Raw genomic sequence first — 12,976 nt, forward strand, 5'->3', positions numbered from 1 at the left:
ATATAAGTTAATCAATAAAATTTGCTTTAAGATTCAAAAAATAAAGTCATGTAAGTCATTGATCATGAAAGGCAGTTGAACGTAGTTTTTTGTTGCTGTCTTTGAGAGAAAGGACACGGAGGCTGATTAATGTAACACGAGTGAGTGGCTCTTCTCAATACATGATTAATGAAGTCTACTGAGGTTAGCCACTCCAGAAGATTAGTGCTCTTGTGGCTTTTCAAAGCTGTTGGTAGTGGATATAATTGTTCCTGAATTACATTTATTGCTGAGATTTGTTTTTTTTTTACTTAGTTTATTTATAAAAAATACTCATCTCATTTAATGTGAGATGTTGAAAAAAAATTATTCTGTGATTTTCTCGAATGATATAAAAAAACTTAATTTAAATTTAATTTTTTTACTACACTACAATTAAATATGTACAGTCAGCTGCATAAATATGTAGACATTTATTAAGCTACAGAAATTACGTATACGCGTTCGGATGCAAAAATACATAAGCACGTATTCGTTTTTATGTTGTAATAATGTATATAAGTTTATAAGTTTCTGAAGTTTTATAAATGTTTACATATTTACGCAGCTGACTGTACATATGTAGATGTACAAAAGAAGATTAATAGTGCATAGGTTTTCTGTTTAATCATCTTCTAACAGCAGATATCTTCAAAGTAGTTGGAGGAGTACTTACCAGATTACGAGGTCGGGAACGTAGATAGTGTGTTTGTAATATGATGACATCTCTCTCTCGCTGCACCCTTTACTCGGAGAGGTTTATTTTAAAAGTAATTCACGTAATGGCCTCCCTTTGCCGACTGATGTTGTTTATTTTTTTGTCTTGAATTCGATACAAATGGAGTTTGAAATTAAACCTGTCAGTTTTGGTAGGGTCGCGATTTTTTAAATGTTTGGAGAATGCTATTCTATAAACAAATATGTTGTAATTAATAGTATTCTAGCTTCTTTATTACTAAAAGATAAGTAACGTTATTTCATACTTTTTATTAATTATGCGAGATACCAGAACCGTGCTCTGCTTTCTTTACGTTTCTTTTCGCGAAGCATTAAGATGCAGGTGGCTGGAATTTCTGATCTAATAGGATTATTGGTTCTGCTGATTAAGTTACGCGCGATTTCTTTTTCTTTCGAGTTATAATTTAATATATTTACTTCTTTATTATTTTTAGAACACACATAGGTCGATTTTGCTTAATTATGTTGTAAAGTAAAATTAACAAAATATTAAATACTATTAATAAAGCAAAATTGAACCACTGACGGTTGTAAATCGTTGTCTGATTTTGCAAAAGAAAAAAAAAATACTCAGCTTCTCTAAGCTAAACTAAGGAAAATAATAAAAAATTGCATTGAATAATAAGTCAAAGGGTTAAAATGTAAGCACTGAAACGGTAAATACAATGGAGTGATGGGCAAGCTCTGTAAAGATTTAGTGAAAGTGTAAAGCTGAGCGACGCGACGCGACCTGTTGCGTGCAGTGCTAACCCTGCATGCAGAGTACCAAGCTTTTTATTTTACAACAGTTTGCTTTCATGTAGATACAATCTATATTTAAAATAACCCAATGAATTAATTTAAAATTTGTAATTGTAATTCTGTTTAGCTTGGTCATATGCGAAAGATGCAAGAAGAGTCGGGAGCGATTTATGTTTTTTGGTACGACTTGGTATAATTTAATTTTCTTGTTTTATTTAGTAAACCTCAAAGTTAATTTAAACTTCAGCAAAATGGAACATTCCCAGTAATGCAATAAGCACTTTTTAAAATAACAAAAGTAGAAAAGCTTGTGTGAAGGCGAGTGCAGACGGCGGGCAGTGCCTGAGCGACCGTAGCGCACGGCAGACGCGACTCACTACGCTGTAGCATCGCTGCTACGCGATTTATAACAACTTCGAAATAATCGTCGCTTAAAATAAGTAAAACAACTATTTTTTTTTCTTTTCAACATATTTGATGTAGTTTATATTTTTATCCAATAAAAATTAGACAAATTAAAATATAAAAACTTAACTTTAAATTGAGTGTTTGTATTTCATTGAATAAAGTTAACTGTTTATATTTAATTTACAATCAACAATCTCTTTATATAAGAAATTTATTATTTAAGTTATTATCCAAATAGCTTACTAAGATCCAAAATTTAAGTTTGTCAAGTTTGTTAAGTATTAATGTAAGTGAAAAACTTTTAAATAAATTACAAAAATGGCTGAGGTATTCCTGCGGCCGAATGAGACGGAGGAGCATTTCTATGAGCGGTGCACGAACGCAAGCATGTTCGACTGCTCGGAGGCAGAGATGCTGTGGTGTATGATGGGTCCCAGGAGGCTGCCGCTTGCCCGTATCGTGCCGCTGTCCGCTGTACTGCTGCTGATCTTCCTGAGTGGTGTGGTGGGCAACGCGGCGGTGTGTGTCGTCATCGTGCGCCATCCCGCCATGCACACAGACACCAACTACTATTTGTTCAGTCTCGCTCTCAGTGATCTGCTTCTACTGCTTTTTGGTAATATTAACTACTATACTATTATATTTCAAACATCATAAGGGACAATCCACACAAATATAACACTGAGCCGAGGCAGCTTGATAAAAGTAGAGTCTTTTATTATAAGACACCTAATCACAGTTAGTTTCTCTAGTAATTAGTTTATCTTTTTATATACATTATTTTGAAGTAGACATTAGAGTTTCAAGTAGTTTAGAAGTAGTTTCCTATGTCCTAGTTTTATAACGAAATTAATGTGGGAAATAATAATAACTCTGTAGACGCATCTAGTGTAATTATGTTTTAATAAAAAGCGCAATCTGCTAACAATATGTAACTTGGATGGGTACAACTGAGTGACTTCGTCTTGCTTAGTCTTTATAATAACAAAAGGTGCGGCTAATGGCCATTACGGTCATTTCAAACAACAAACAACTTAAGGAAGTTTTTTTTACGATCATGTAACATTTTATCGGTAAACAAATTAAAAGTTGAAAGCCGAACTTATTTTGGGAGGATTTGTTCAACTTTGCAAGGACAGTCACTTATTTAATTAGACTTTGTTCTTTTGTTTTACAATTTTTAAAAATAAAAATTCTTAACATTACATTTGCGGACGATTGTCGTCGTGATTTGCATCGAACCTACTCAAAGCGACGTGTTTGTATAATTTTATTCGTAACAACATCAACAGAAATGTAAAAATATATTCAACTTATGTAAAATAAAAACTAATATTATAGAGTAGCTGTGAATGGGATTGGTAAATTACAGTTTACCATACTTTTAATCTCTTCAACTAAAATCTGTAATTAATCACGCGTTTCGGTTGTTTAGGATTGGTTTGGAGCATTTAACATTTAACTGGGTTTTTACCACAAATTAGTTGTAACGCAGTGCTATTCACGCGGCGGCATACAGTGCATAGATAATGAACGTATGATGTGCGGACGATTCACAAACCGCCGTTTAATTATGCACTCGGTGGATCAGCATGATTAGTTTTGGTGCTTTAGATGTAGCTTTAGTGATTTTATTTACATATTTATTTATTGTCGATGGGAACAATTAATTCTACATCATCATGTGATAGTTGCTTTACATTTTAATGTCTTTTCACATGGCATTGAATTTAGAAATTTAATAGTTAAAGTTGAAACATAAAGAAATGTGAGTTTAAAAAAAGGCAGGTTCTTTTAAGATAATTTTTAGTAAGATTAAGAAGTTCTGATAACTTTATCTACTTATTCTAACAAGTTTTAACTAAGTAACTTATGTAGGTTTATAATGTTAAGCAGAGGTTATTGTTGGTTAATAATGCACGAGGGTTGTATCAGCAGGAGGCTCGTTTTTACGATCTGGAATTTCAATTAAGCGTCATGAGGCCGTCCCTTAAAGTTAATTTAATTTGTACTCACAGCGTCGTTTCTATGTTTAATATTTTCTGCTTAATTTTTGCAACGCACAAATAAGTAGACTGAGTGAGATGCTATTCTTAAAAGATAGTTTAAGGCTATACAAATTATAATTATTTATTCCACGCTTATTTGAAGTTTTAAGGTTATTTGTATAATAATATCGGATCTTTATTAGTTTTACTTTAAATAATGCAATACTTTATAATTTGAACAAATGCTACTCATTGATATTAATTAGTCGAGCTTCAAATCCACGGTCCTAGAACGTATGTACGTAAGTGTGTAATGTCGCCATAACTTTAGATGCTTAAATTGTTAAAAGTATATTATAAAAGTAACATATTTCAATTAGAAGTAACAAGTTTTATCTTCCCAGATAATTCTCAAGATTACCGAGAGATTTAAAATGATGAAAATCTGTGTGTAATTTCTTTTCAATAACATATGGTGCGCGAGCCGCGCTGGAATGCTGGAGGAATGTAATACCGCGCCTGAGGAATCGGATAATAAATTCCAACCTTGGTACTGAATAAATGAAACGGCGCCACTTAAGTATCGGGAAAGGGATTTCCTATTGAAGGGTTTTATATTTGGGATCGAACATTAAAATATTCTTATGTTAAAAGAGTTTTTATAATAGACATTTCTTATATTTGTCTGCCAGTATTTTGTTTTGCTTTGTGAAGGAACGTAACGCCTTTAGCGAGGCGAGTACGGCCCATAATGATATATCTTGCGGGGCGTTTTGGAGGTGTAGTGTTCTTTATTAATTCTATCAATAATATAATGATATTAAAACTGATATTTACCCTTTAGAGACGGTGAAAGTTAGACTTTTTTATATTTTTTACTCGTGTCAAAAATGTAAACGTACGCGGAGCAACCTAGTTAAATTAAAATTGCTTTTGCAACAAAAAAGTGTACAAAAGCTTGGAATGTGAACGCGCAACTGTACACGATATGAGCTTTATTAATTTCGAATAAAACTTGGGTAAATGTTGTGATATTTTAAAGCGACTCGAAGCTTTCAATGGATGATATTATTTCGTATTGTAAATAGATCAGAACCGTCCCTGGAGACTTGAGGTTACCTTGTTCTTAACCGATTTAATTTGGATATTATTGTTGCCCTTTATGGATAGAATTATTTGTTTATTGTTATTAGCTTTGGTCTTAAATTAGCTTGTAATTGAACATTAAGAAACGGTTATCGTTATTTGATTTAATGATAGTGCAAAAATTCTCATAAATATTATATATTGTTGGTAAAATTTATATGATATCAAGACGCAAAACCCTGGCGGAAAGTTTAATTCCTTATTCCTGTCACGGGGTAACTCGGATCTTCTATTAAGATAAAAGTCTAATTGTCTAGTTAGCTGTAAGACGAACTTACGATATTTTTAGGAACTTTCTGGAACTGTATTGGTCTGATAGAAATCGTCGATAACCATTTAGTTGGTGAGTTTGTGTGCATGCGAGTTTAGGATTTTATGGTTGTACACCTTTTAGTGAAATTGAATCGAAAAGATTAAGAGGAGGGTCGAAAAACTTGAGAGATATGTTTTTCCTTTTTCATTTAAAAAAAAAGGATTAACTAAACTTTGCTAATAATTCTGGTAACCATTCCGAGGAAGTGTGCTCTGAGTATGTTGTGCGTTTCAAGGCTTGTACTAGGATATTGATCACGGCAATAGATCAATAGTGGCATTAGAATTTGCGGCCAAGTGATTGGATGTTCGTAATATTATATCAATAAATAGTATATAGAGAGTAGTAGAACGAACAACTGAATATTCTCAAAATTAATTTATTAAGGTATAATAATATTTTTAATTTCTTATATTTGCAAAAATATAAACCGAAAGAAGGGGATTTGACGAAAATTTTAATTTAAGATGCCGCAAGAAGCGGCTTGCGTATAATCAAATATGAAAAATGGAATTATTTTCCTTACTGTTAATAAAACAGAAGGAAATTGATGATTACATTTGTTATTATTTTGATAAAGCTTCATTTCTCAAAAGTTAAAAGCTCATTAAAAACAAATTGTTTCCGCAAAAATCTACAATATATGTAAAGCAGTCCCAAAAAGTCTCCCTCTCACTGGAGATGTATCGAGTAGTCACAATGAAACACTGGTTATATCTTGGTGCGAGTCAACTTTATTGATATGCGATCGGCAAGTCGATAAATATACTAAATAAATTGATATCGCGATCTAAACAATATGTTCCGCCATCTGTTGCCATAATATTATAAACTAAATTGACATAGCGTTTGACAAAGTTTTTAATTATTTATTGCAACTAATATCGATATATGTTATTAATATAATATTATTCAGTGTATGATGATTGTTCAATGTGGCTATGCGCAAGGTGTAACATTGTATTAATTAATGTATGTAATAAATTAAGTCATTTATATAACACAACGCATTAGAACATTTACCTCTCATTTAATGTTTATATTTTATAGCAAAAATATTGGCAAATTGATGGATGTTTGTTATAAGGTACATATATTCGGAACGGCTCAACGGATCTTAAAAAAAAGGTACAGATGTAGTCTGGAAGAACACATAGGCTACTCATTAAATAAATTTAAGTCGGCGGGACGGAGTCGCGGTCTATAGCTAGTATTTCCGTAAACTTGGCGTTATTATTTGGATGTACGTAGAGTATATAACGTTATCTTCAATTAAGGATTTATTATAGAGTTAGGTGGTAAAAGTACTTGTGTAGGTTATAGATTTACCATTTTATTATACTGTTTATTTTTCCTCTCGTTGATTTTTTCAGCAATAAAATTGTTTTTATTGCAGATGATAGTTGATTGAATTGCTAAGGCGATGCGACGCACTCGTTCATTCTATTTTATTGTTTTGTTATTAAATAGACTTTTATGTGAGTGGAAAGGGAAACTGCAGTCGGCAGGAGGTGTGCCGTTTGTAAGTATTGCAGTGACGAGGGACTGCTGGTGTAGTCGTAAAATTTTAATACTTATTACTTGGGTACGCCGCAGGCTTATTACAACCGCTTTCTTATTTCTTTTTATGTCTGTCTTACTTGTGTTTTTTTTAATTCTATTATTATGTTTGATTAAATGAAGATGAAGGCGTTAGTAATCAATTTCATAATTCAAAATAGGTCAAGCCATTTAAGGCTATATGTCACAATGGAATGTAAACATAAACATGGCAAATATTTTCTGTCAGCATTACAACGGATATAGTTCAAATGATAATGTTGTCTGTGTGCACTGTCCAGGTCTCCCCAACGACCTGTGGGTGTACTGGCACCAGTATCCCTACAGCTTCGGGGTCGTTTTCTGCAAGTTCCGCGCACTCATATCTGAAGCGTGAGTACACATACACACACAAACACACACACGCGCACACATACACTTATTATATATGTAATTTTATCGTAAGTATATTACTGGTGAATTGCATGTCTCCTGCACTGACAGTAGAGATAGTAGGCACTACTTTTATATTATTATAATATTTTTCAAATAATAATTTAGGATATTATTTGAAATTAGTATTAAATCTTGTAACCATTTCAAGTAAGTTCTATGCTTGCGCTACGATATGGTTTACGATAACAATCCAATGGTGGTATTTGAACCCACGATCACGTGACTTAACTATAGGTTATTGGCACTTCATTTATTATAATCCATTTTACGCTATCTACATATCACACATGTCACAGTAAACCGTCTTAAAATAGAATTAAACAAGTCAACAAGAGCATTCCAAATTGCATATACTTATAAAGATTTCTATGTGTCTGTATGACACAGATTGATGCGTCGTGCGCTACACTTGGGACTGTTCGAGCTACAGTTTCAGTTCATCAAGAGTAACGGGCGAAGCGAGGCGCCCCCTAGGGTGCCCTTTCGTTACTAGACTTACTAAAATAGGACAACCTTGGATATACTTAATAAAATGATATTGCGTCTCCTTAAAGCTCGTCCTCAATGCTCGGTACCCTTAATTTATGATTTCTTTATGAAATATTCAAATGTATACTTTACTTTTATCAAAGATAATTAATGTTTAATGTAATATAACATAGATAGCTTACAGCCCGTTTTACTTTTATTGGTGACTAAAGGAGTACTTAAGTGTAGATTTAGTTCGGGAAATCTACACTAAGTCACTGCTTATGTTACCAAAAAATAACTCATTTCTGTTGTAATTGACGATTGTGATTTTGGTTTAATGAAATACGGTTTTATGATATAGCTTTGAAAATTCACTTTGAAATAATTTTTAATAAAAATCATTATATTGAACGTTTTTGATTATGAAGTACAATTTCTAAAATTAATTTTACTCGTGAAACTATTTAAGGATCAAAATTACTGTTATAAAATAGAGTCGTCTGACCTCGTCCGTCTGTTCGTGTATTTGCACAAAACTTTGTAACTAGTTAATTGATTTGGGTCCGATTATTATTATTCATTTTGTTTGCATATTTCTTGTCTAAAACGTGTAGCTCTCATGTCTGTTTCACTACAATAGTTCAGTAGATCTACAAAACAAGAATAAGTAGGGAATGGGATTTCACATTTTGTGTATTTCTGACGAATGTATTTACTTTCAAGTTCTTAAAGTCAAGCAAAATTCTATATAAATTCAATCGTGGTTGTCTAAAGTAGATTTATCTTATCAAAGATTTTTTAAATGTCGTGGAGCAAAGCGCGTTTAATGCGATCCTAAGCAAACAATTTCAGCGAACAAGGCATGTTTATTTTCTTAATAAGCTATTGCCGGCATCTTTATAACTTTAATAACAAAATATAAACACGACAAATACACTTTCATCTTTTGGTAAGAAGCAATTTGTTATTTGGTATAAAATTAGTTTTTAAACCTTTTTACTTATGTATACAAAGTTATGTATATGTAAACCAAATATTCTATATCACGGTAGTACAGTACGACAATATATAGAAGATCAGATAGAACTGATATATTGATTTGGAATCGACGTACATTTAATTTATAAACGATAAACGACAGAAGAGCGAATACGCCATGTTTACCTTGCTGTCTTATACATTTTATGGAAATTTCATTTCTGATTCTCACAATATAGTTCGAAGGTCGAAATCTTGTTACTTGTTTTGATTACATTCTTAGTGGGAAGCAAATTTAATTCGGTGTGTACTGATCAGGGCTTCATATGTGTCTGTGCTGACAATCGTGGCTTTCACCCTGGAGCGGTATCTGGCCATCTGCCACCCGCTGCACATCTACGCGGTGGCTGGACTGCGACGTGCGCTGCGCATTGTGGCCGCGCTGTGGGCTGTTGCACTGCTCGCCGCCGCGCCTTTCGCCCACTACACCACCGTCAACTACCACCATTACCCGCCCGGTGAGTCATCGTCTACCACAATCCTATTCAGAAACATTTGGTTGATATATATGGTATAAGGTTATTGTTACATCATCGCCTCGTCAGCGCGGTCACGTGTGGATACCCTGTTGGCGTCGCGGCAATACATTTACTACCGGGTGTGAAAATCTTTTAAGAAAATACCTTTAAATGTTTCTAGCAATATTATCGCTACCTTTGTGAGTTTCCTAAAGTGCCAAATAGTATTGTGATTTAATTTAGCTTTACTTTTGATAAACAATTACAACTATCGTTTAGTTTGTTTCAGTTGGGCACAAAATAAATTAAGGTTACTTAGTTATTGTGAGTGTAACGTAACGTACAGTTGTTTACCCAGGTAAATGAAATTTTATTAAACGTGATGCAAAATTTATCTATGTAGTAGTTATTTCAATTTTCTGTGCACTTTGTATATTTAATGTGACGTCAGCAAAGACAGAATTTTAAACGAGTTGCTTTAATAACAGCTGATATTGTTTTAAGTTTAGCTCGTTCAAACAATTCGTTTCTCATTAAAGTGAACAAACAATTTTCACGCGTCTCATAGGTTCAGGGAATGCGTCGATGGAGTCTGCCTTCTGCGCGATGCTGGAGCTACCGTCGTGGTACATCTGCGAGCTGAGCAGCCTGTTCTTCTTCATCCTGCCGGGCATCATCATCCTCTGCCTGTACGTCCGCATGGGGCTCCGCATCAGGTATGTCATGGGGTGAGTATAGCTGTTCCATCAACCTCGTCGCAAAGGAAGGGAACAAGCTCACTAATCACACGGACTTTTTTTTAACAAATAACAAATCTTAAGAAAGTTTCTACTCGGTTCAGATCGACACAACCTCCGATGCCGGGCAGCCCGGGCACGCTGCACGGTGTCAACGGCAGCGTGCACGGCGAGGCTCGCCAGGCGCAGTCTCGCAAGAACATCATCAGAATGCTCGGTATTACACAACTAACTTTCCCTGAGTGTCATGGTTTTTGGTATTATTGCGTTTCGATGTGATTATTGAATGTTTGTTGAACAGCTGCGGTGGTGGTAGCGTTCTACGTGTGCTGGGCGCCGTTTCATTTCCAGCGGCTATTCTTCATCTACGGTACGGGTTCACGGTACTACCACGCTATCAACGAGAGCCTCTTTAACGTCGCCGGCGTCTTCTACTACATCTCCGCGACTGTCAACCCCATACTTTACAACAGCATGAGCCGACGGTGAGACCACACCTGTATTATACTGTCACACTGACACTCAAAGATAGTCGTTAGGATGATTAGCATTCCTTTGCGCTTATCTAACTAAATCCGTACTTACTAAATTGTGCAGTTTTTTTTTCATTCGATTAGAAGACGAGACGTTTCATTTCTAACGTATGTAGCTTGCGCTTGCCACTGTTTGAATTATATTTAATAGGTATATTTCGACACCAGATATAAGGCGGCATTCCGGGAGACCCTGTGCTGCAGGAAGGTGAAGAGATCCACCAGCAGGTACTGCAGGGACCACTCCAGCATCTACGAGACGTCCGTCAACCACACGACAGAGGGCGGACACCTTGTGCGCGTGCGTTCTCACAGCCACGAGCGCCGGCACCGGCTCGAGACCCGCGCGAGGCGGAACAGCTGCTACGGCGCGGAGACCAGCCTGTACGGGAACAGAACAAGAGATAGCAGAAGATTCAATGCAGTTTAGTTTATGGAAAGGAAACATACAAACATAGAAGCTGGAAGACTGATTTCACAGTTTATTGGCAGATGACAAGTTTAGCTGCGGTTTTATTTACGTTGAGCGAAGTGATTGATGATAGAAAATGTTTGGTCTTTTGATATGCCTACGATATGCTTCTTGTTATGTCGCACGGAACGGTTCACTCGGTCTTGCGATCCGCAAAGTTGTTGACGACTTTTAAGCTGACTCATGCACTATCTGTTAACAAGTTACCTTATGTCGGTTTAACAAATAGATTTCTCTTTCAAGTTCTTGTATATAATGGTTAGTAATTTATTACATTTTTATTTAACCAATAGGCTCTATCTGCTTAGCAAGGTTTTAGCGTCGTATCAGCTAATGGTAAGTTGTTCGTACTGTTTACATTTTTACAACGTTTTAAATCTAATTTATGGAAGTAATAAAACCAGTGAACATTCATTTAAGAGTAATAATTGTATTTAATAGTAAATATTTTTAAATAGTTTTCATTACATTTTATAAATACTGATAAAATTAAGGTAAATATGATATTATTAAACACTTTAAATTATTTAAGAAAATAAAGTAATATTTATTTTTATAAATTGTAAAATATAACTGAACAAATAAATACTGGATCCAACTATTTCTAATATCATAATAGACTTAATGAACTATACTTATTATTATACAATAATTAATGAACTTAGCGTATTTAATAAAACTAATTAATTAAACTACCAAAATAATACTATAAACTATATACTAAAACTAAACCAAACTAAAAATAAAACTAAATAATATAAAAAATCGACCCCAAATCGCTGCGGTCGCACGGTAGGGTTCCCAAGAGGCTGGCGGCATTTCCCCGTTGGATGGCCAGGCTCAACCTTTGGCCGAAATGCGCGCCAGCCCTTGGATCCCCTGAGGCGTCGATGAGGCGTGCGGAAATCTCCTTAAACAGGCGACGGGCTTCCGCACCCCAAGGCCCCAAGGTCTCCACGGCAAAAGGCGCAAATATATACGGATCTGCCAACGCCGCATATTTACGCCTTTTATTGATTTCGGCTGTCGCCGCAGCTGCGCCGGCTTTACGAGCGGTCGCTCTCACGTGGGATGGAGCAACAGTGTCCACGCATGTGGCATCCCACACGAGTGACCGCCCGTTTTTCCACGGAATGAGCGTCATACCGTCGGGCCTCTTGCCATCGTCTCGGGCAATGCCATTGGGTTCAAGCACTGCCGGCACGCCGGAAGAGGCAAGGGCTCGACGGATGACGTCATTTAAAGCGGCATGGCGCGGAATGCGTCCTGCACTGCGACGACATGCTAAACCGTGATGACCAAGAGGATCGACGTCTACCCCACAACGACAGCGATGGGGTTCGTTCGTCCGGGCCCCAAGACGTAAGCTCACCGCCAAACTAAAAGTAGTCCTCTCCAGAAGCGTACCTACGCTAAACGATGGAATAGCATTTAACCAGTATCCTGACTCTGGCTCACAACTGGCCAAGAGACGAGACCGCTCCGCTTCGCTTTCTGAAGACTCTACCAGATGATTTCGGATCTGCAAGCAGAGTGGCTCGTCCCACTGACGCTGCGAAGCCAGGTTCAGGGGTAGGTCTGGACCGATTGCACTAAGCCAGGTATCCCTGGCCTCGGCCAAACAGGCAACCTCTACGCCGCAGAGCGACGGGCCTAGTATGCTACCAACGAGGTTAACCGAGCTATGAACCGAGGACAGGAAGGCTGGCAGTGCTACACTTGAAATTTTTCGTATTCCAAGACCACCATGGCGAATCGGTAAGGTTGCTTGGGCCCAGCATCTATCGTTTAAAGGACAATTAAATGTGCTGTTTAAGGCTATTCTTACCGTGTCATCTAAACGAGAGAGAAGGTCATTGTGGGCCCAAAGCGGTGTACAGCGAAGCGTATAGGTAGTCTTGGGAACAAAGAGACAGAATT

General features: G+C 36.2%; 1 protein-coding gene across 1 annotated transcript; it reads left to right on the forward strand.

Moving 5' to 3' along the window:
• The first annotated feature begins 2,277 nt into the window (after positions 1-2,277).
• Positions 2,278-11,077, forward strand: NGR-A27 (neuropeptide receptor A27). Its single transcript, XM_013316329.1, has 7 exons — positions 2,278-2,521; positions 7,194-7,284; positions 9,115-9,314; positions 9,883-10,030; positions 10,156-10,268; positions 10,353-10,536; positions 10,753-11,077. Exons 1-7 carry the CDS (start codon positions 2,293-2,295, stop codon positions 11,012-11,014), a joined length of 1,227 nt encoding a protein of 408 aa, XP_013171783.1. The 5' UTR covers positions 2,278-2,292; the 3' UTR covers positions 11,015-11,077.
• The last annotated feature ends 1,899 nt before the right edge of the window (positions 11,078-12,976 follow it).

The sequence above is a fragment of the Papilio xuthus genome, unplaced genomic scaffold (assembly GCF_000836235.2).
Source record: "Papilio xuthus unplaced genomic scaffold, Pxut_1.1 DF826949.1, whole genome shotgun sequence".
NCBI classification, from domain to species: domain Eukaryota; kingdom Metazoa; phylum Arthropoda; class Insecta; order Lepidoptera; family Papilionidae; genus Papilio; species Papilio xuthus.

Coding starts and splice junctions, on each gene's coding strand:
- NGR-A27 (XM_013316329.1), top strand. CDS start 2,293: ATGTTCGACTGCTCGGAGGCAGAGATGCTGTGGTGTATGATGGGTCCC. Junction 9,315..9,882: donor CTACCACCATTACCCGCCCG/GTGAGTCATCGT, acceptor CGCGTCTCATAG/GTTCAGGGAATGCGTCGATG. Junction 10,031..10,155: donor CGCATGGGGCTCCGCATCAG/GTATGTCATGGG, acceptor TACTCGGTTCAG/ATCGACACAACCTCCGATGC.